The sequence below is a fragment of the Poecilia latipinna genome, unplaced genomic scaffold (assembly GCF_001443285.1).
Source record: "Poecilia latipinna isolate Pla-1442-1.1 unplaced genomic scaffold, P_latipinna-1.0 Scaffold129, whole genome shotgun sequence".
In the NCBI taxonomy this organism is placed as follows: domain Eukaryota; kingdom Metazoa; phylum Chordata; class Actinopteri; order Cyprinodontiformes; family Poeciliidae; genus Poecilia; species Poecilia latipinna.
Window position 1 is genome coordinate 60,909 of NW_015112745.1, and position 23,194 is coordinate 84,102.

A 23,194-nucleotide genomic window follows, 5' to 3' on the forward strand; every position below is an offset into this window, starting at 1 on the left:
GGCCCCTTAAAATTTCTGCGGAATTTTCTAGTTATCTCCACTATCATACACCTGTTGGTAAGTTATTCACCCTGCAGAAAAATGATTTCTATTGCAGCTAAATTTGATAATTCAGTCACAATGTATATAGATTAACACTCTACAAGATCGTACTTGAGCACAAATGTTACTTACTCATCACTGAGGCTCATCTGTGACTGGAAAGGACTGACATCCTGGCTGCAGCCCACACTGCAACTCTCATCACAGCACAGAGAGGGGTTCAGGTGTACTGGACCTACACAGGACACACACACACACACACACACACACACACACACACACAAATACAATATAAATTTCAAGACTGTCATCTGTACTGTTCATCTTTAGGTGAATTGCTCACCAACAAAATTAACAAAACTATCACTGGATTTTTTACAGACTTCATCAATTGAACCTAAACGCACCACAGTGGTGTCCGGAGTCCAGGTGACACTGGCAGCAGGTTCTGTGGGGGAAGTCGTGGAGCCAGCGGGCGTCCAGACAGGAGAGCTCCGCCCCGCTGTAGGGACAGTCCTGAGACCTCAGAGAGGAAGCTGAAAGAAAAGAAAAGCAACAACACGGTGATCCTCCATGGCGCAAGAAACGAGCTGCAGACCTCTCAAATTGTTCAGCAAAAACCCATATTTGCAAATAGACTTTAGGCATAAAAAATACAACTAACTAATCTGTAAGACATCAATAAATGTGAAGTTATTGCCTAATCAATTTGTCCCAGCCTCTAAATCTGTAATCATTCTCTCCACAGGACAAAGTTGTAGCATAATCAGATATAACTGACAGGCCTAACCAGCATCACGTTAATGAGGTTCATAATAACTCCTTAGTATAATTTGAAAGTACAACAGTTTGCATGTTGTGCCAGCTCTGGTGAAGGGCGTTGTGCATATTTTAATGGAGGGAAATTACCGACAAAAACATTAAAGAAAGGGACTTTTTTGTAAAGAAGTAAAAAAAAAAAAAAAAAAAAAAAAAAAACACCTCGATACCTTCTGCTACAACTCTTTGTTCCTGACATGCTCAAAGGGGACACATGATGTCATTAATTTGTCGCCCGGGGATATTTCACAGGCTTAATCACTTCTAGCCTCACGAATGCAGCTTATTAAACAAGTTCCCACAAATATGCAGCGTCGTTTAATAAAGCTTAGTTCAGCACCCGGTTTGGGAAGTTAACAAAGGAGAAATGAAGTCAAGTTCAGACAGCAGTGAAGCCTCATTTCAAGGCCTTAGCAACTCTTTTTTTTTTTCAAACACATTAATCTGCCAACTTAATATCTCTGAAGTCAGGATAATAATTTAAAGGCAGGCTTTAGAATGCATATGGGCTTTTTTATAATTTAAAAAAAATAAATAAATAAAAACATCTTCACAAAATTATCTTGCACTGAAATGTCACTGTTGTAACAGACCCTCAAAGATTTCACAGAATATCCAAAAGTGATGAAATCATGAAAACTCCATGAAAAAGTGAGATTTAGGGCCTTGTACAAACTCAGCTGGGTCATTATCAAAATAAATATCTCTACAACTTTGTTGAAAAAAATACTATCGTGCACACTGGAACAGTTTCAGAAACATTTTCACTCACATAAACACGCACAGTTCCAGACCTCAATGTTCTCTTAAACAAAAAACGCATAAGGAGCAGCGCAAAGCTAAAACCGGTGTCAGCTGATTGGATTGCTTCAAAACAAACAACTTCCTACTAGGAATTAAAGAAAGCGCCTGAAGGTTAATTTGTGTTGATAGATATATAGGTTGAGCTACTTTAAATTGTTTATTAGAATATAAAGTTAATAAAATACATGACTAAGTCATTTGGGAATCATGTCAATCTCAGTTTCCCCATGTAAGTACAGAGATTTCCCCAAACCCTCTTTGGTCAGAAGTTTGATATATAACCATTTTTAGTGATATTAAACTGAGTTTTTGTGTGGATTAAAGGACAAAATACATAAAATGCGTTTGTTTTCTCTGCTATATGTGGAGCTCCACAAGTCTCAGTTTTATGTTCGAATCCTTTTGAAGTTTTAATTCATGATAATGACCTTCAGAAACCTAAAGATGACCTCCAAAATTGCACAGTGATTAGCTCTATCTTGATAATGTACTTGTTTTAACAAGAACCAAACAATATTCTCTTTCCGTCTTGCAGAGACCTGAAGACTCGCTTTTATTGCTTGTGGATTAAATTCCTCTGCTTCTACAAAATTAGGTTGCACAAATGACGAAAAGGATCTAAAAAAAAAAAAAAAAAAATTACTCCAATTCTGGTGTGTCTGTGTTGTCATCCTGCACTTTTCAGTAAAAGACTAAGTCTTGTGCATCTTTACCAGCCATTCATTTTATCAAAGCCACACTCATAAAGAAGGGATTAATAAGAAAGCATCAAAATATTTCTTCGAGAAATAAAGAAATTGCAGCACACAGCATGAGGGCATCCTTACTGACCGCTGGGCTTCTTCTCCAGCAGCTGCCTCTTGCAGTAGATGACGCACAGAACCAGCAGCGCCAGCAGGACCGTCGCCAGAGCGCTGCAGATGACTGCGGCCAGCGCCACGTCACGAGGACTCGTCACCACGGAGGGCAGAGGCACCAGGTTCACACGCCCACTACCTGCGGAGGAGACCACACAGGGAATGAGAGCAGAGGAGTAACACGCCGCTTTACTTAAAATGGAAGAAACGTCCTTGACAAATACAGCAGAGGGCCATAATGCGAGCCTCCCCAGGTGATGTGGAAGCAGGAGATTAGTTGTCTCTTTGTTCTTTAGGTCAGCTGCCTTTTTGCTAAAGCCTAATGAAAAAAGCAGAGGAGTTCAAAGACAAAACGCCTGTGGTGGATTCCCTCTTTAACTGCCTCTGTCTTGTTCTGAGCAGAGGATGATTTACACACATTGCTCTCCACCTACCTCCCCTCTCGCACTTCGACAGGCACACAAGCTAGGAGGGCTTTTAAAAACCCCCTCAAGTTTCTTTATGTATGGAATGAAATTAGAAAACACAGTCCATCTAAGCGTCTGCGTTGTGCTGATTTCATAAAGAGGCTCCATTACGTCTCTCATCCCACCTGAGGGGAGAAACAATGTCTGCATTGGCTCCTGCCATCGGGACCCTTAACACACAGTCATATGAAGCCTTGAAGAATGCAGCTCATTTTACATGTTCGCACAGCTACGGAGCGTCAGGGCTTAATGCGGCTTAAGGCTAAACATCACAACAGAAAAACGTGAAGCAGTTTTTTAAAAGACAAAAATTGCTTCTGCTATACGTGTAATCATCCTTTAACCAAATGAAATTCTCCACGCGGTTGCAGCGGGCGACTCGTTTCTGGATTTTTCTAAATGTTTTCAGAGACTGTTGTTAGTTTAAACAAAGATCACAGAGCGCCACATCACAAGAACTTATTCAGAGTCAGGTTTCACCATTAACTCTTTTTTTTTGGGGGTTTTCACTTGAAAGTGCAGAGATTTAAGCAAACGCAAAATAAAGGCAGAGAGCAAAGGATCACCAAAACACTCTGCAGCTGTGTTTTGAAGAATCAGGTGATAATTATCGGTGGGGAGATCATTATGTGCAACTCTTTTCACGTTTCAAACAATTATATTATCTGTAGTGAAAGGAAAAACTGAGTTTATTAACCTGTGCTGTGTGTCGTGTTTGCTTTTTTTTAGTTTTGAGATGCCAATTCATCTGTGAGATCAATTTACAATTGGACCAACACTGATATTTCTTTCTCACATGCTGTTTTTATTTTAATTATGTAAAGCACTTTGAAATGCCTTGCTGCTGAAATGTGCTATACAAATAAAATTTGATTTGATTGATTGATATCAGATAGGATACATTGTCAAAAAACACAATTTATTATTTATGATTCTACCACTGGTGAAAGATCCAAGTAATCTGAAGCCTGAAATTTTGGTGGAAATTACTTCTGTAAGATCAAGAATGAAAAACAACTATGCTACACATTTTTTTTTTAATTGGCATCTGTGGCCCTTTGTATTATTTAAAACCCCAAGCTGATGACTGATGAAACTTTTTTTTAATCACGATTATTTACAAAGATGTATGAGAGCAACCTTCAGAAAACTATTTTTTAAGAAAGAAATCTACAAAACAACAGCTAGCGTGCTATAACCATAGAGCCATATTGTCAGGTATTTATTTGTCTTGTAATTTGCTGCTAGCATTGTTGCTCAGTTAGCTTTGGTTTAGCCTAAATCTTTGTAGAAACTGACAGATTTTGTGTAGAAGAGGAAAGTTAAGGATGGGGAGATTTGCATGGCATGATGTAGTTTAATTAAACTAATCCATTACCCATAATAGCAATATTTACCACATAGAAAAACTAAAAAAAAAAAAACTTTCTTTCCTTATTATCAACCATTATTAGAGAAAGCCTGAGGGCTAAAGACGACACAGAGAAAATTCGAAGCCTTTTAGTCTCGCTGGCACACCCTTCACTTATCAGTCAGTTTATAAGTATTCCAAATTTGCGCATAATTTCAAAGCCCTTCCACTCTGATTGTTGTTTTGTCAAAGAGAGGCAGTAGCAGCCTAAACTCTCAAGGCCATGAACAAATAGCTCCACACAATTAACTCTGATCTGCCAGAGAAATCACACACACAGTCTCCGCCGGTCTGTGTGCGTATGACATTTAGGGTGTGGGTTAATACAGAGCAAACAGCGACAGGGAGCGTACAGTGACGTGAAGCAGATCGAGCGGTTACCAATGAGAATGGCAGCCAGAATGAGTGAGCTCTTGTTTGAGGAGATCATTTTTTTCTAGTCGACTCCGCTATTTGTTTTTCAGTATATTAATCATAAAGGCGACCGGTATCAGCCTTTTCACGTTCAAGAGCTCTTTGTTTTGCAGTGTAAACATTGCTATAGAGCTGGCCAGCTTTTTTTTTCTTCTTTTCTTTCTTTTTTCCTCCTCTTTCAGACAGATAGGGGATGAGGGTATTTTAACATTCCTTCAGATGGGAAAATATGATGAAACACCAAAAGCAGCGTTTCAAATCTCCCGGGAAGGGATAGCACAGGATCGGCTCGATGTAAACAAGAGAACGTACACGATGTCGGAGTTATGGAACATTCCAGAGGCATCGTGGCACAGTTTAAGCCATGCTGGTTTATATAAGTTCCTGTTTATACAGGCATGTTTGTATTGAAAGGCTTTAGCTGCAGTGAAGCTGATAACTCCTTGTTTACTCTCAAACCTCCTGGTCAAACTGAAGAATAAAATACAAACTACTGAGGCAGCATTCAATCACAGAAAACCAGCTCAAAAATTCCTTTAGCCTAAAGTAGTAAAATCCAGGATCTAAACCATCATCCTACAGCTGAGTGTCGTTTCCAACTGTGTTAGTGTTGGGTTTTTTATAGACTCTTAACCAGCCCAGGGTATCTGTGTGGTGTCTGACATCTGACCATGGTGTTTAAACTTGGGTCTTCATTGTGAAGGTCAGATCCAGCTCATCCGAGGTGAGCATCAACACAAAGGCGGCCTGTTATCGGAGCGCCGGCAGCTGCAGCGCACACAGATAAACACTGCTCCATTGAACAGACCTCACCTGCTGATATTATCTCCACACAAACCAGACCAATAAACCGCAGCCTTTCACAGACGCACTCACTTTGTGGAATGGCACTTATAGTCCAAATAAAAGCAGCACTTCTTTGCACCTTAAAGGGCTCTTTGACTTACGTCTGTATGAATGCGTCTGAGGTCTTTCTTTAATGGGGCCGTAGCGATCTTTACCCTGATCGCTGAATAGGAGAGAGGAATGCATTTTCTCTGCTGCAGACATGAGCTGTCATTTATACATAAACGTTAGAGATATTCGATTCATGTCTTTCAGTACAGTGGAGAAAATGTAATTTACTAAATCTGACATGGCGTGTTAAACAACATCTGGAATCACAGCTTTAAAATAACAACAACTCAGTCATACAGTATGTTTTAAAGGAGTAACGCAGCAGGGCCCCTCTCCCACCTGTTGCTGAACCCTGCTGTCAGATTGGCTGACACAAAACTAATAAACTTTTCCCTGTTAGACGGGATGAGATTCTCGCAGTGTCATAATCTTGTGTACAAATACAATAAAAATGTTTGGTGTGATCTTTGTTTCTTTTAAAAGAACAGAAGCAATTAGTCGTACTGCTGCTAAAATAATCCAACATGAAGGTTAATAAAGGTACAATAATGTTATGCTCATCAGCTCTTGTGGTTATTTTATTTTGGAACAAAAATTTAGCCAAAAATCTATATTTTTGTGCTTCTGTCACTAGACAGAAGCACAAGTAAAGCACGTTAGTTGTTCAGAGTGTCTCCTCGGTTATAGCATCTCCTTATTAAATTATGTTGTGCTGTACGTCTGAACTGCTTTGGTGCAAAATGAATTCCCCCTATCGGGAGAAATAAGGAACTACACTGGATTATAACACGGTTACTGTATGAAGAGCTGAATGGCTAAAAGTTTATTCAGTATTTGTTTATTCTTTATTTTAAATTAAGTCTATGCATCAAAATAACAACAAAAAAATGATACAGTGATTATCATTTTAACCAATATATCATGTTAATGAAAGCACAGCATCCTGAAACTGCCGCATTTTTACAGATTATTACCTTGAAAACAATTTTTTTCTAACTACTTTTAATAATTTATAGCCACAAAAATTACGACGAGAAAGCCTGACCCTGTTCATGAGTGAACTGAACTTTAGTGATAACTAAACTGTGTTGCATCTTAAACTTTGCTGTGGTTTTCACTCATATTTATGTCACCGTTTCCGTCGACCTTCAGGCTTTGTGGATTATTTGATTGTCGTAATTAAGGCTTTAATTAATGCATTTCCTGTATTGACTTGATCTGGTGACATAACGCTTGACGGCAACAGAAGCACTTCCCCTTCAGCTCAGATTGAACCTTCGTGTCAGAGCTGACTCGATTTGTGTGCATGTAACCACCTCTTCTCGGCAACACCAAGCATGATTATTGCTGTAAGGTGCCGCTTTGACAGTTCGCATATAGCTTGAGTAAGACAGGAGGCAGGACAAAGTGTTCTGCGATCAGCAGCTATCATGATCCCACACGCCTGCATCGCAGTGGCTTCAATGAGTGTGAGTTTAAATACTGGAACTGCTGCTTTAAGCTGCTGGAAGGCTGGAGGCTTTCCTTTTTTATTCTGGGAAATGAGATTCATAAATTAAATACTGGAGGATTTTTAACAAGTGTTTTAACTACATTTTGGGACCTCATGACATCTGAGAAGTCCAATTTTAATATGTGGACTATATATGGAGGCAAGGTCTTGAAATGTCTGAAAAAGCATTAAAATAGTTTTCGGGTCTGAATATCTTCAGGAAAAAATTTGCAATTTAAATAGTATTAATTTCCAGACTTTCTTTCTTATTTAATAATGTAGAATAAACAAGTAAATCTACAAACACATTGTTTTGTTTTTTTTGTTTAGAGTTTTATGTCTGAGTGAAATTTATTTACCACATCGCAACTTGAATTTTTAAATGTATTAGAAGTTTCAAGCTGTGTTTTACAGAATCTGTATATTCCATAAGATGATTCAGTCCAGATTGGAAAAAAATTAAACAGAATTGACCTGCATTAGTCCTGGAGGCAAAGAAGTACAAAAAAAAAAAACACAACTCTGTGAAATACTCTTCTACTCATCTTGAACTAGAAGCTAAAATGAAGAGTGTTTAACAAAGGTGGAGTGATGAGGCCTGATCTGCCACTTTAAATTTTTATATTTTAAAGACAAAAAGACATAAGAAGCTAAATATACAGCTGGTTCCCTGATGGAGTCGGTGGTTTTGAATCCAAAAGAAACTAAAGGAATTACTGTATCATACCTCCATGAGAGTCATACATCAGCTATGATGTGTTTATAGACTGGAAATGGAGGGAAATCTTAGTTTTGGTAACAAACTACAGCCAATCGAAGTAGTTGGTTCCTGTCTCTGTCTGAATAATCGGTGCAATGTTAAAAAGTATTCTATGCAAGTAAATGATGGGTGAAATGTTCATAGTATGTATTAAAAAAACTTGCAAAAAAAAAAGTGAAAGTGTTGATAAGTAGGAATGTTTGAATGTGTAGCATTCAAGATGTATATCATAAAAGGCCAAATTAAGACTTTATCTAATGGGGAACAAAAAGGAGACTTCCACAAGTCGTCTGATTAACTGGCAGCAGCTCAGTAATTAGTTTTACTTGGATAAACAAACAAGCAATTTATCTCATTCTAAGGAATGAAGATTCAGATAAGATCAAACCTTTTTCAACAGATTTTTCATCTTTTTGCTTAAAGGTTGCATTAATTATGCCTAATGGATGGATTTTATCACTTTCGTCTGCGAATAAACTGAAAATCATTTAAAATTCCTGACCTGCTGATTTATGGAGCCCATGGTAATAAAGTTTGTACAGGAAGAAGCTACCAGAGAACACGTACAGGTTCAACTCCACATGGGACGGTGAACTATTTCAGCAGATGAAACGCATTACAGAGGATGAAGAAATCCATAAAACACAACCTCATTTTAACTCTAAAAAGCCACTGGGGGAAGAGAGAGAAAGAAGGAAGGAGGGGTGGGGGAAGAAGATTTACAGTCCACCCCAGACTACAACTGCTTCCCCCTGCACAGCTGCACTGCTGCCCCGGGCCAGGGTGGCCTATTAGAATGATCTGCCCTTTAAGTTTTCACCATCCTCCTCTAGATAACAGCCGTGGACGGGGGTGAGAGGCGGCTGGGGGGTGGGGGTGGCAAGACTTTCAAACATTTGGAAATACTCCACTGAGAGTCCCTGTAGGAGCAAACCACCGGCTATGTTCCCACACACAATGGCCATTTTGTTTCACAGGCCTCCTCCAGTATCAAAACGGGAAGCGGCACAGATGGACAAATGAGCAGACAGAGGGAGGCCTGTTGTCTCAAGGTCAGCGTACACATCCAGGTTTTCTTTTTTCTCTTACCCACATCAATAAAGAGGCGAGATTAAAGGACAACACCAAGAGCAGCCGGTCCAATGACGCCTCCATTCTGCTGTGCAAAGACTGCAAACGTTGTTTAGGCGATAGTTCCCCTCTTCCAAGACTTAAATCGTCAGTAAAAGCTCCCTGCAGGAAGTCACACTCAATTGCCAAAGGTAAGAAGTTCATTTGCTTGTTGGTTTCATTTGCAATCTTGAAATCATACGATTGCTCTTGGCCAGGAGGAAGAAGTTAATAGGATGTGCATCCTAATGGAATATGAGCTGTGTATTGCAACACATTCCCAGTTTCTTTTGTTTAAAGCAGCAAACCCTGAATTGTTGCAATTGGTGTTGAATCAAACAAACATGCAGTATTTTTCCTCAACTGTGTCTTGAAAAGGATATTCACATTAAACCTTTGGACTGTTCAGTCTTAATACAACCAAAAAACATACCAACAAATTGTAGCGCATCGTTGTGAAGTTAAAAAAAAACTTGTACATGGTTTTAAAAATCTGTGAAATGTATGCATTTGCACCTTTCACTAGCAGTGTCTCCAAGTCTCTAAGGTTTGGACATGTAAGCCTGTGCAAAATGTTTCTACCATGTTCTCCCTGAAATGTCTGCTGTGGTCCTGAATCTTCATGATGCTGTTCAAACTGAAATGTAATTACTTGTGTTCTTTGTTTACTGCCTGGGTCATTTCCAAAGGTAGTTGGATTGTATTTGGTGGTATCAGATAATGTGAGGTAAAGACAAATCCACGCTTTTCAGATTGTTATTTGCGAAAACCTTTTGCCTTTTTCCTTACACTGCGTGTTACTTTGAAATTTGTAGCTCTAATGTTACAGAAAGATTAAGGGAAGTGAATACTTTAGTAAAATGTTCTGTTCAGGGACATTTTCTCATTTAGCCCAAACTGAGCACTGAAAATGAGTGGCATGTTCTATAACCCAATATAATCCCGTGCTGGCAAATCTTAGGTAGCCATTGCAGGATCCATTTCAGCTCTTCAACTTCCCAGCTTTGAAATCCCAGCATTTATTTATCTTCGTAACATAGCTGGCTGCCTTGGTTGGACTTAGTGAGTCAAACACAGCTCGCTCCACCCTTAGAAAGTTGTGGTTCTGGTTACTCTTGAGGACTTTGTGCTGGCATGTCGAGTGTGTGTTTGTGTTGGCTTTGTTGTGGCACTGGGTTTTTGGTTCCACTCGCATTTGGCAAGAAGTTCAAATGATTGTGTGTTTGTGATGGTGGTGTTTGCTTTCTGACTTTTGTATCTCTGTTGTTTCATGTTCGAACATCTCCTGCTGCGGATTGGGGAGTCTGTTTTCTGGGAGCATTTCAGGCCAACCGTTAGGAGCGGTCAAATGATTCAAAAGTGCTTACAATTGGGCTCGTATGGAGGCGGAGGGTCCCCACAAGGTATGCACTCCATGTCCTGGAATCCACTTAATTTTGTTTTCCTATAAAATCTGTAGCAGACACAAGGTTACATGTTTAGTAAACAAAACAAGCATTTATTTTCTACTATAAAATTAGACAGATTGGTGTTTGAGTGCTCTCTCACCCCGGCAGACAGTCGCCACACACGGCGTTGCTGGTGGTGGAGCAGTTGCCCTTCTGGAAGCGGTTGATGAGGCCACAGTCCAGACAGGGTTTGCACTTCTGCAGGCTCCGGTCCTCTTTGAAGCGGCTGCTCCGACAAGGCACGCACCGGGCATCCTCTCCATAACCAAAGCCACATTCCTGGGGGGATTAAAAGAGAAAAATACACTGAGTAAGAGGCGGCGGGGTTGTGGGGGGGGGAGTTGGTTGATTTGGGTTGATGTGCAGATGGTGAAAGGGGGAGTTTGAATGTGAACTGCTGGGGGTCCTGAAATTAAAGAATGATCTTAGCCCACTGGGTTAGAGGGTAACAATGGCCTGCCTCTTTTGAGAGTCTATCTTACACAGCCAATAATCTCCCTGACTCTCTCGGTATGAATGAGTCGCCTTCCGCTGCAAGACCCAGAGGGGCCGTGCATTTGAATAATAAAGCCGTTGGGGGACACCCACTGTTGTATTATCGCAGGTTTATTGCTGTGTTTTTTAAACTAGTCCCACTCCAAGCTGACTCAGTGAGGGCCCCGTTGATTGAGAGGCTGGCTAGCTTAAAGGAAACGCTTCAGGAAGAGCGCAGGGATTATAAAGAAGTAGATGGAGGGAAAAGCATATGAATACTTGTTTTGTGCTCCACCATTAAAGGTGCGTTTATAAAGGCCAGCTTCTCTTGCACGTGTGAGCGATCTAATGCGAAACACTCCTCTGCATTAGTTCGTTTCAGCAAATATTTCATGCACCCTACTGCCTAGTGCGCTTCTCATTTCAGTCTCTTTCGAGTAAAGCTTCACAGTAATGTCCTACAGTTTGAACTGTAGTCTGAAATATCCTAATGACTTCTTAATAAAAGTGGTTTAAGGTCATGGTTATGTCTTTATTTTAAGTAATGCTAGCGTGATCTGCTTAATAATTTGGAAAAACAAACCATTAATATGACGTTTAGCAAAATGCTAAACATTTTCTGCTATGAAGTTTGGACAGTCACTCTGTTTAGAAAAATACAATGAACCACCTTAGACTAAGTCACTTCATCCTCCAAAAAGTCTTATGTGGATATTTTAATGGACAAGAACTTAAGAGAAATAGGTTTGGTTAATCAGAATTATTAATGCGTTTATGTTTATGTCAGTCTTTGACATTCATGTTGCAACTCACTCAATTTTATAAAGTTTATTGCGGTCGATTCCTTCCTGAGCTTTTATTGTGGTGTGAGACATCAACATCTTCACTGGCACATATTTAGCCCCCCCTTTATAAATGTCCACATCCCCCTCAGCCCCAAACCTGAATCCTGAAGAAACCCTCTATGTTGTGAGCTAAAAACAAAAGTGGGTAATAATACCCAAGAGTCTAGATAGATTATGCCAAAACAAAAGGGCAAAGATTTTGTGGTATAGATTTACCAGGGTCTCACTTTCTCAGACCTATAAAGATAAAATTACAATCTGGCCACTGTGCATCTCTCTTCCCAGATATCCATATCTCTGAAGCTCATGGTGACCTTGACAACAGCTAGACATTTGGATGACAGCTGATATTACTGTACACCGCACAGAATGAAAATACCCTGCAGAAATGACATCATACATTGTTCATTCATTATCGGCTCTGTGGCAGCTGAACTCCTGTGATCCAGGATCCCCACATTGCTCTCCAGATCCTGGAGGACAGGCATATATCATTAAAGTGAAGGTCAACTTCAAAAAAGAACTTCTCTCCTCGCCCGTGTCCCGTTTCACTGGCCTGGCATGCACTCCGGCTGGAATGTGGGCAGAAGACTTTGATACAGTGGGGGTTGGGTTTAGGGGAAATAAAAATGGAGGTCGGAGGCAAAAATGTGATCTTGCTCGCGCACAGAGAGGGAGGATTAGAAAGACGGCCCTTCCAGCCAAACACATGTGAGCCTGACATTGAAACCTTGAGCCGTGCTTGGCCAGGTGGCCCAGATTGGATCGGCCTATTGCAGCTGTTCCTCTGCGCTCTCCATAAAAGGCCGTACAATGCAGCAGGGCAGAGGAGGGCACCGAGGAACGAAGAGAGGGATGGCTTATGCAGTAGGGGAAAAGACAAATGAATAAGACTCATCTTTGCATGTCATAATCTTTGGTTTTGTCAAGACACTTGATTGAAAATGGACTTGCAGAGGAGTGATTGCGGGATAGGGCCTGGTGACCTGTTTCCACATGAAGGAATGGGGCCTCAGGATGATTCAATCCAACCAGGCCCAGCATTGGCACAAGTACTGTTCATGGGGCACCACATGTCAGGATGGGCCGGTGCTGCGTAGACACAAGCAGGTCAGAGCACCGAAACAAAGGGGAACAAAGCCAAGTCCTGCTCCTCATGTGCAGACCAGATAGGTTACTAAGGAGCAACGTCATCTTTCTTTTATAACAGGAAACAAGACACAACAGAGCTGACACAGGGACAGGAGAGGCTCACAATATGTTTACTTCGGTAAAAACAGTTTCCTTATATCAATCTATTTTCATAGACTGGAAAAATATGTAATTACTTCTGTTTTTGTTTTTAGACCATAATTTGTGTAAGAAGTGTAACTTCTCCTGTTTTTAGGCTTTGTTTAACATAACCTATAAAGCTAGACTCTATTAGTTAGTCAGGCTATCTGCTCAGGTGGCTAGTCTGCTAGCTTTACAGACATGCTGCTCATAGGATGCCAGCTATAGTTTTAAACAACATTAACTAAATAAAAGTTATGACTTTATGCTTCTTTTGACTGGAAGTGAATCAGAACTCTTAAATTCGTCTCTCTGGAGCTGTAAAGTGTAGGTGTCATTTTTCAGCCAGCTGACTGGTAGTGCGTGGCCAAAGGGAAGGTAGGGGCAACATCACATTACTCCATGCTCTAAAAACCCTGAAAGTGTAACTTCATGAAACCTTGGTGTTTCTTGATAGCAGTTACCGGCCCACGAAAATATCAGATTGAAGGTCAGCACAACAAATACTAACGACAGTTATATGTAAACATAAAATGTAAAAGGAATTTATAACTGTGGCAAACATTAGCTACTTTAAGCAGCTTGAATTTCCAAAATGTTATCAGACTCACAGCTAACCAAAGGCTTGGAGGTAGAATGGTAAACCTTCATGGTCTCCGTCCCGTATCAGAAGGTGTAGATGGCGTCAGCATAAACAAAATAGCAGCATAACAGCTTGAAGGTCCTAAACTACATTATTTTGAGAAAGTAACTTTGTTTTGGCCAAATCATCAGCTGAACCAGATAGGAGAGGACAGATCTTCTGGTGAGTAAAGGCCAAAATTCAAAAAACAAAGAAACATGTTTGTTAACTGTAATGGTCTCTTTAAAGTACACAATCTGAAAAGAAAAATGGCACTTTAAAATAAATCTACAGACAATGTATCAAATTATGTATCCACCAATTCTACACACACAGATAGAAACTACTTAGAAATGGCTTTACATGCCCTCAGAAACCATGAAAACAAAATAAAATAAGCAGATGCTCGACATCACGTTCGCCTGCATGTCCTATCTCCTGATCTTGTTTGGCTGAGACTGCCAAGCATAACAGCCGTGTGGAGGGGAGAGAGGGGCCGAGCTGGCTGGGTCCTGATGCGTGTTCAGACGCACAGATATTTCTGAGATTAAGAGGGAATCACGGTAGGAGAGGGGAGGGGGGTGGCTGGTCATATGATCCTGTGATGAAACAAGTCTGAAAACACTGCCAAGTCCGTCGGAGCAAAGTTCTGTTTAGCTCATAACACAATGAAACCTTTTTTGTTTAGAAAGACTCTGAAAACTTCTTCAGATGTAAAAATTCTGCACCAAATGGACAACTTTTCTGCTGCTTGACAAAAATGAATATTTGCGAAGGCTTTTCAGCCAGCAGCACTCAGCGGTTCGTTGTCTTGGGATTGCTGTTGTAGGAAAAATGGCCATCTTTCTATGCTACATATTGATGTCACATCAAAAAAAAAACATGTTCCTGACATTTCTTTGTTGTTATTTTTTGCCACTGGCATTTTTCTAGAATGCACTGGAAGGCCGGCAAGCCTTTCTTCTTCCAAAACCGACAGAGTAACAGGCTCTGAATGAAAGCTGGAATGAAATATGTCAGGGAGAGAAAGAGTAAGTAGTCATAATGGACTATGTGTGGGTGGCTCCTCGAGCAACAGTTAGCGCGGCGGTGCTAATTGATGTTTGTCAGAGCAGCTTCCAGAGGCAAACGTCCAGAGCAAACTGGGCCACATTCCTCTGAAATCTCTATAGCAGCTGCACAGAGGGACTCCAGAAGTCCGCTTCCTTCCCCACCGGGTCAAACCCCCATCGCTTTTAGGGCTACTCAGATCTCTGATCACAAGCTTTTCTAACGCTGGGAGTCTTTCCCCCGGTCCCAGGCTCTGGTCTTCTCTTTGAGCCAGCATCCCGCTACCTTCAGAGAAAGAGTGAAGCGGCCAATTATTAACCAGGACCCCAGGGTGGCGGGCAGCACTCACGCCTGCTGAGCAGGCAGAGAAACTGGAGGATCACTGAAGCATGTTACTGAGCACACAGTGCATGTTTGTGTGCTTGCAGATTAAAGGCGACAGGGCTGAAATGTGTTCAACAGATGTAAAGCTGAGGGTAGAGAGTGTTTTCATCTTTCATTTTCCTGCTGCTAAAGTATTTTTGTTAGAAACATCTGCCTAGTATCCAACCACACACCAAGGCTGCAGATCATAAAGTAATACAAACTTCTGATGCCCATTTTATCTCTGTGTGTTTGAGTTCATTTTAGAGTCATTTTAGAGCTACCTGCAGTAGCTGGTATCAGAAACAACTTCTTTAGAATATCACAACCAAAGAAGGTCCTCAGCTAAGGTTTGGAAATATATTTTGCTAAAAAGTCTATTTCATCTTTTCTTTATATAAATTTATATATTTGGCACTAGTCAAAAGTGACTTGCACCATTTGCTTCATTACTATTCCCATAATTCAATCCATTTTATCTGAATTTTATGACATAGCCTGACACAAGTAGCTTCTAAAGGTAACGTTGAAGGAGAGCATTTTTTTTTCCCTTTGCTTTTTTGGAAATTTTACAACTAAAATCTGAAAAGTGTGTAGTGCATTTTTTGCAGTCCCTCAGAGTACAATGATCTTTCACTGGAATTACAGCTGTGAGGTTTTTAAAGCATGTCTCACCAGCTTTGAACATCTAGAAACTAAATATTATATCTATTTATTTTCAAAGCAGATCTCTGTCAGACTGCATAGAGAACTTGAACTTTCCAGTTTTGTCAAATCGGATGCTTGTTTCTGGTTGCTTTCCTGCGTAAAGGTAAACCTCAGTCTCAAATCTTTTTACAGACTGCTAGGTTTTTCTTCCACTGCTTTTGTATTAAATTTTATCAACATTTCTGACCAGATTCCTAACCTCTGATGAAGAAAAGCATCCCAATAGCATGATTATGCCACCACCATGTTTCAAGATGGGTTTATAATAACTGTCATAAGACAATTGCGCAGATTAAATAACACACAGGTAGATTCTATTTCCGAACAAGTTGCCTTCAGAAATCAGATGAACTTGATTTTGTAAGGGGTATCAGAGTAAAGGGGGCATTATGCAGCAGAATGCCATACTTGTCAGGTATTCGTTTAATAAAAATTAAAAGCAGGGTCCCTTTTCTACCATTTACTAATTGTGCACTAGTTTTTGTTGGTCTAACCCATAAGATTCATTGCCACCTGTGGATATAATGTGACAAAAACATTTGAGGGGTATCTAGATTATTCTATGTCCTGTTTATTTGGCTTCCCATCACTGCCTCCACTTGCCAGGTTGGGTTAGGTGCTGTAATCGGCGCTGCTAGAGAGGAAAAGGGCTTTTTGCTCACCAGTCCTAACTGACACTACAGAGGCCTGTTTGTACAAAGCTCACAGAAAGCTACGGCTCAGGGGGTGGAAAAGACTCTATTCCCTGTTGAGAGAGCTGCAAGCTTAGGCATGGCTTGCTTCAGAGGGTGAAGACAATGAGTTGGACCGGGCGCGATGGGGAAAGACAATGGAAGCCATTCAGCTGGAGGAGGTCAAAAGCATGGGTGTGACTGATTAAAGAAGGGCCGTCATCGTTGGACAGAAGTTAATAACGGTTTGGCTGCTCTCTGGATGAAAGGGAGGAAGCAATAAATGTGATGTGAAACACTTTTCTCAAAGTCCTTGTGATCGATTCCAAAGACATATCTTACATTTGGACACAGAGTGCTGGGTAAATCTGTCTAACAGAATAGACGATTAAAAGAAAAAAAAAATGTATTTCAAAACAGTTGTGCTCCAACCTTAGAAAGCTCCTGTCCTGCATCGCACTGTTTGCAGGGTTTGCAGTTCCCGAAGCGGTCCTTGTACTCCTGCTCTCTGCACTCTCTGCTCCCCTCCATGGCTCCCACGCTGATCTGAAGGGAAACAGACATTTGGTGAAAGTTAAAGATTCCTGCGTTTCATCACCACTTCTGTCCGTGGCAGATAAAGACAACCCCTTCCACAGCAACGCATCGCTTTGTGTCATGATACTTTAAGTCATTGCTAAGTCTAAGTCATTGCTGTGGACTCCTTTTGATAATAATGTCTGGAACAGATGGGATGTGAGGAGATCAAACCTTAATGAGTCCTGTGGGAAACTTTGTAGCTGGCAACAATACAGAGATCACAGAAAAACAGGGAGTCTGGGCGGCAGATATAATCATAAAAGCTCAGTGGATAGGGAAAATATGGCAGCATGAGCTCAGATGGGAACTCTCAGTCTCCTTTTCAACACTGCAGGACACACAGTCAGCATATGCAGTTTATAAAAGATAACATGTTTTAAAAAGTCTTGCACACTGGTTTCTGTCAGAAGTGATTGCAATGGCATGTTTGAGAAGGTTTTAATCACAGTTATGTGTTGCCCCTCCCCACCTGTTGCTGTTGCTACCTGGATGAAGAATAATTCCCGTTTTCCTCATTGACAAGAAAAGCGGTTTTTAGAGACGTTTCCGTGAATTAAAAACATCAGTCATGCCACAGAAGCTAAAGGAGTGCCACCCGAAAACCTGCCGCCCACCACAACCCTCCCACAAATGTTTCTGTGCACTGGTCAGCTGGCTGAAAGGAGGCTACTACACTTTTCCCTCAAAGAAAGACTAATTCTGGTGGTGGAAAACTAACAGAGCGGCTCCAGTCGCTCCTACAGCTACCCGAGAAAATAGCCAAACTAATTGATTTTTGTCAAGATTGATGTCTAATAAACAAAATGCCCATACATACAGTATGTTACAGACAGTATAACAGTGATAATCCATATATACTTTAAATAATGATAATGATAATACAATTAATCACAAATGTATACAAGTAAAAGCGTTCCTACCAAAGCTGAGAAGACGATATGTGCAGCTAGCAGGAGCGACAAGCTGTGTGGAAGCCTCCAAAACATCTTGACGGCCACCTACTGCTTTGAGCTGAAAGCAAGGACACATCAGTCAAATCTTTGTATTCTCCTGTTAAGAAGCAAAGGCATTTTTGTTTGGGACAATATGTTGAGATCAACAAATAACGACTAATATGACGACTTCAATCAAAATATGACTATAAATTTGCTTTCCCCTTTAAAGTGAAATACCACTGTGAGTCCGGGTTGTTCTAAAGTAACTGTGTAGAGTTTGGTGACCAAAAACAAATATGTAACACAGAGTAAGTTGTTGATTTCTTTGATTTAAATTTAAGCATGTGCAGAGAGCATGAACATGACTGGAATCTGGAGGTAAGAACGCTTTCCAAAAAAGAAAGCTGAAATAAAATGTAACATTTATAAAAGTCACATTTCAGAGTGGTATATCTTAAAGGAACACATTTTAAACAACACTGAATCTGTTTATCCTACTTAAACTATCACTTAATAATAAAATAAGAGTAGTTTTCTAAATTATGATGCCTTCTTATTTAGATTTTTTACACCCTGCATAGTGGTGGGGTCACATATTTGGACAAAAAAAAAACAAAAAAAAAAACTGAGCAATTTAGGCAAAATTTGTATAAAACTCTTGGTATTTGTGACACATTTTTAGACAAACTGATGGTAGTTGTTTGACGGGACTTGAGTACAAATACAACAAAAAGAACTGGTCAGGATTTGTTTATTTTGAATAAAGGACATAAAAACAATAAATCCCTTAAGTTCAAGTCACTGAGAAGAAACTGTCATATTATGGGTTTGTTCCTCATATTACAGGTTCAATAGTTTGAACCAGAAGTACAATGAATGCACATGTAAAGCCACCCCTGCATTTTATTTAGTTCAAATATCTTTTTTGAACTAAATAAACTATAATTCACATCTCACCCTGCTTGTTACTGAATGCAACTAATCTAAAATTAATCAACAATTCCTAAATAGCAGCTCAAAAATGTAGCCACCAAGAAAACAAACAAGAGGACTGAATTCAGCGTGATAAACAGTGCAGGTTTGTTATGGTGACTTTTACTGGGATCTGCTAAAATCCAACTCTGTTTCCCGTCAGTGAACGACGCATGAATGTCCCAAGCTGAACTCAGCGCGTTTCTTACCTGATCAAAAAAAGAGCAGGCTGTTGGTTAAAGATCCCAAAAAGTGGACAGCAGACCGGCGAAAGGCGTGTTTCCCGCACCGGTCCGCTCACCATGTCAGCGCCGCAGCTCCTGCACCGCACCGCACCGCACAGCTCTGCTTTGAGCTGCAGCAGCAGCAGCAGCAGCAGCTCAAGCGCAGATCAAAGGCGGGGAGAAGGGGCAGGCTTTATGGATCTGATCTGTGATCAGCCAGCCTACATCAAAGACACGCTTTCACACAGAGAGAGAGAGAGAGACGGAGAGAAATGCGCACACACACGCACGCACAAACATAAACAGGTATTGAATGACCAGAGTCTTCAGCCCGGTGGTTCCCGTATCAGATCGATGACAGCAAATATTAAATTTAATAAATGTTGAGACATTGTGTAACCCACAATTTGTGTCGCTTTTCTCCAGGGGCGTTCCTAGACACAAAGAGAGTCTGGAGCACATGTTCGGAAAATAAATACAATTTTAATATTTCTGGATTTATTTATTTATTTATTTTTTGCAATAATATGAAGGATATACAAATAATAAAAATAAAAATCTTTCACTTAACGGACCCCGATTGAAAGTTTATATGATCTACCTTGTATTGGTCACTGGCAGCTCGTCACATTTTATTATTATTATTATTTTTTTTTTTTTGCAAAATCAAATCCAGTCAATTAAAACTTTGAAAGAGTCCACACCTCTATCAAGCATTCTTTTCTGAGGATCCAGACCATCTGTATAAAGCAAAGTGTAGAACAAGGCACTGATTTTTACCAGCCTTCTGACTGTGGCTTAGATTCGGCAAAACCCCATAATTTACTTTAGAGCTTGAATACTGCTTATTATTAGCATTTGCAATTCATTAGATATAATTCTGATATCTTTTGCCTGTTTTATAAAGTTTGGTTGCCATCACACACATATCCTTTGATAGCTAATTCTTTTGCTTTTTCCATGGCTCTGAATCCACCAACACCCATGTAAGGATAAAACATGCAAATCTGTCAGGAGTCCAAATAACACTTGCACTATGTAGAAAACCACCAATGAATGCGTTACACGCCAAGCTTTAAAGCAGATGGGCCAAAACGGCAGAAGACAATGCTGCTGTCAGCTAAGAACAGGAAAGCAAGGTTACAGTTCACAGAGATTCACCACGATTGGACAATAACAGATTAAAAAACAATATTGCCTGGTTGGATAAATCTTCACTTCAGCTGCAACATTTAAATTCTGAATTTGGCATAAAGACAAAAAGGGCATAGATCTGTTGAACCTAAATTGCACAAATCATTCTGGTGTTATTGTTGGGATGGTGTTAGGGACATTTTTGCATATTTTGGCACCCATTGGACCCCAGCTGAGCATAATTTCATACCCACAGTCTTCCTAAGTATCATATCTGACCACCATCCTTTAATAACCACAGTGTGCCCATATTCTGATGCAATGCTTCCAGCAGGATAATGCACCATGCCCATCTCAAATCATCAAGCTTAATGCTGGTTTCCTGAACATGACCATGAGTTCAACTGCACTTCACTGGCCGCCACAGACACCATTTCTCAATCCACTTGAACTCCTTTGCAGGAGATTCATATCATGGATCTCAGGAGCATTTTCCCAACAACTTGTTAAATCAATAAAAATTAAGGCAATTCCTAAGGCATAAGAGGGTCTAAATTAGAACTACTGTCTGTCACCTAACAAGGTGTTTGATTAGTGTATTGTTTAGTACTGACTGTTTTTAAGCCATTTTAAAGTATTCTTTCCTCTACCAAAGTCCAACAGTCCTTATTACCCTAAAGGTTCCCTGATATCAGAGTTTATTTATGGCTTCAGTGACACAAGAGCAGCCACTAATATCCAAACAGCACAGCAATAAAAAAATAAAAAAAAACGCAAAAGCTTAAACTCACTTCTAGGCAAAAACTTGTGCATACATGCGTGTGCATGCCCCTATGTATGTGTGAGTGTCAACCAAGGCAAAGACACAAAGGACAAAAGTTCAGCCCTGCAGTAAAGTGGCCAATTATACAGTACAAGTCTGGGCATGTCATGGAATACAACAATCCCGGGATCAGAGTATACTCACATGTAAATGTGCTTCAAAAGCATAAGATGGTACATTTTATTTATTTTATGTGAAATACAGGTTGTTATGACTATAATTTGTTTCTGTCTTTAAGTTTTGTGTGAATTGTATACCATGAGTTAATGATTTAATTGAATTGAATCATTAATTTACTTACAGGTAATTACATTAAATAATTCCATTGTGTAGTTTATAAAGAACAATACATATTTTGTTCACTTTTGTACTGAATATGTTGGGGTTAAAGTTATAGAGTGGTGTTTGATGCAGTGACATGAGCCATCTAGCGTTGATAGAGGAGAACTACAATCAAACTTTTTTGACTTGAGTCAGAGAAGGTAACAGCTTTCCTTTTGTCGCCATCTACCTGTGTTGACGTGTAAAAGCAGCCAGGTACCACAGTTTTCGTTCAATATGTTCATATTATCGCAATAAATAAGTTATCAGTGAGAATGCATTACTGCATTCTGCATTCTCACTTATTAAGATCCTGCTCACATTTTTAGGTCGTTAACTACTTCTACTAACTTCAACTAATTGTGCTAAATCATATATCAAAACGTTCAGCTTCTTCTGGAGATTTATGCTATTTTTTTTTTTGTTAAAATTCACTATTGTACTTTTTGAAATAGTTGCCCTTTTGTGCAAATAATTTTGTCCCATTGAAATACATGGTGGAATTCACTAACTGATGTCAATTGCTAAAGTGTCCACTTTAGTAACTGACTATTTTTTAACTTTCCATCCTTTTTGACAAACAAAATTATGCTGTTCATACATATTTAACTGTACAGGAATAATTTATGAATTAAACTGTAGCCACGCATGTCTACTTTAAGGAACTATTACTATCATTGCTACAGGTCTTTCTGTTTTCTGTCAAACTCTTCTGGAGTACAGCCATGTCACACTTTCTCTTATTTTTTCCATGTATTTCTCTCTTGTGCTCTGTTTCTATCTGTGTCAGCATTCTGCTCGTCTACCTTTCTGTATGTCTTCTGCTTTTACTGGTTTTACTGTCTGCAAATGTCTTCTGCACATTTTAATCAATTTTAGCAATTCATATATCAAAATATTCAGCTTTTTGTGGTAATTTGTGCTTTTTTGTTGTGTTTTCTTTTCAAATATATCAGGTTGTATACCAATTCCTGCTTCTGCTAATTTATGCTATTGTTGCTATATTTTACTTTTTCAACTCTTTCAAGTATTTCATGTTTTATACAAATTTCTGCTTCTGTTATGCTTTTTGTTATGTTTCACTATTCACCTGTTTCAGTTTGCATACTAATTTATGCTTCTGCTAATCTATGTCATTTATTTTGCTATGTTTTACTTTTCAAATATTTCAGGTTGAATTCAAAATAATGCTTCTGCTAATTCATGCTATGTCTTTGGCTAAATTTCACTCTTAAGCTAAAGACTTCTACCATGTATGACTTTAGCTTTATCCTGCTTTCCCCCCTTATTTCTTATGCTTTGTTCTGCTGTGTTTTGCGTTTTCTGCAGCTATCATTCTACAACTATGCATTCTCACGGCTGTTTCGCTAGGAACAGCATTTTTTTCTAGTTTGTATTTTTTTTTATTGAATGTCTTGTAAAAAGCAGACTCCTTAAATGTTAATAAGTAATGATAAATAACAAATAAATGCAACTAGCTAATGCTACATGCGTTCCACCAAATTCCAATATTTCTGCTATTTGATCAATAATTGTTTGTTTTTTTTTTAAATCTGTTTTGTTTATTTCCTCATCAATTTGCAGTCTTTAATCTTTTCAAGTAGCTATTAATCAGCCGTGCGCTGGCGTGGCGTGCCCCACCGGAGCTTGAAGCTGTCTCTTTAAGGGACCTGTGAGATA

General features: G+C 39.6%; 1 protein-coding gene across 2 annotated transcripts in view; it reads right to left on the minus strand.

Annotated features, from left to right (window-relative positions):
- Positions 1 to 19,422, minus strand: part of LOC106945120 (tumor necrosis factor receptor superfamily member 19) — a 28,385-nt gene extending 8,963 nt beyond the window's left edge. Inside the window, exons 1-8 of one of the 2 annotated variants that reach the window (XM_015028557.1) lie at positions 19,222 to 19,420; positions 18,026 to 18,116; positions 16,959 to 17,072; positions 10,622 to 10,800; positions 10,441 to 10,526; positions 2,497 to 2,661; positions 450 to 578; positions 175 to 277 (exon numbers count right to left, since the gene is read on the minus strand). In XM_015028557.1, the coding sequence (XP_014884043.1) occupies positions 175 to 277; positions 450 to 578; positions 2,497 to 2,661; positions 10,441 to 10,526; positions 10,622 to 10,800; positions 16,959 to 17,072; positions 18,026 to 18,091 (842 nt within the window). In that variant the 5' untranslated portion in view covers positions 18,092 to 18,116; positions 19,222 to 19,420. Of the gene's footprint in view, positions 1 to 174; positions 278 to 449; positions 579 to 2,496; positions 2,662 to 10,440; positions 10,527 to 10,621; positions 10,801 to 16,958; positions 17,073 to 18,025; positions 18,117 to 19,221 lie in introns of both variants that reach the window. The other variant, XM_015028559.1, reaches the window with a different exon arrangement.
- Between the last annotated feature and the right edge of the window lie 3,772 nt (positions 19,423 to 23,194).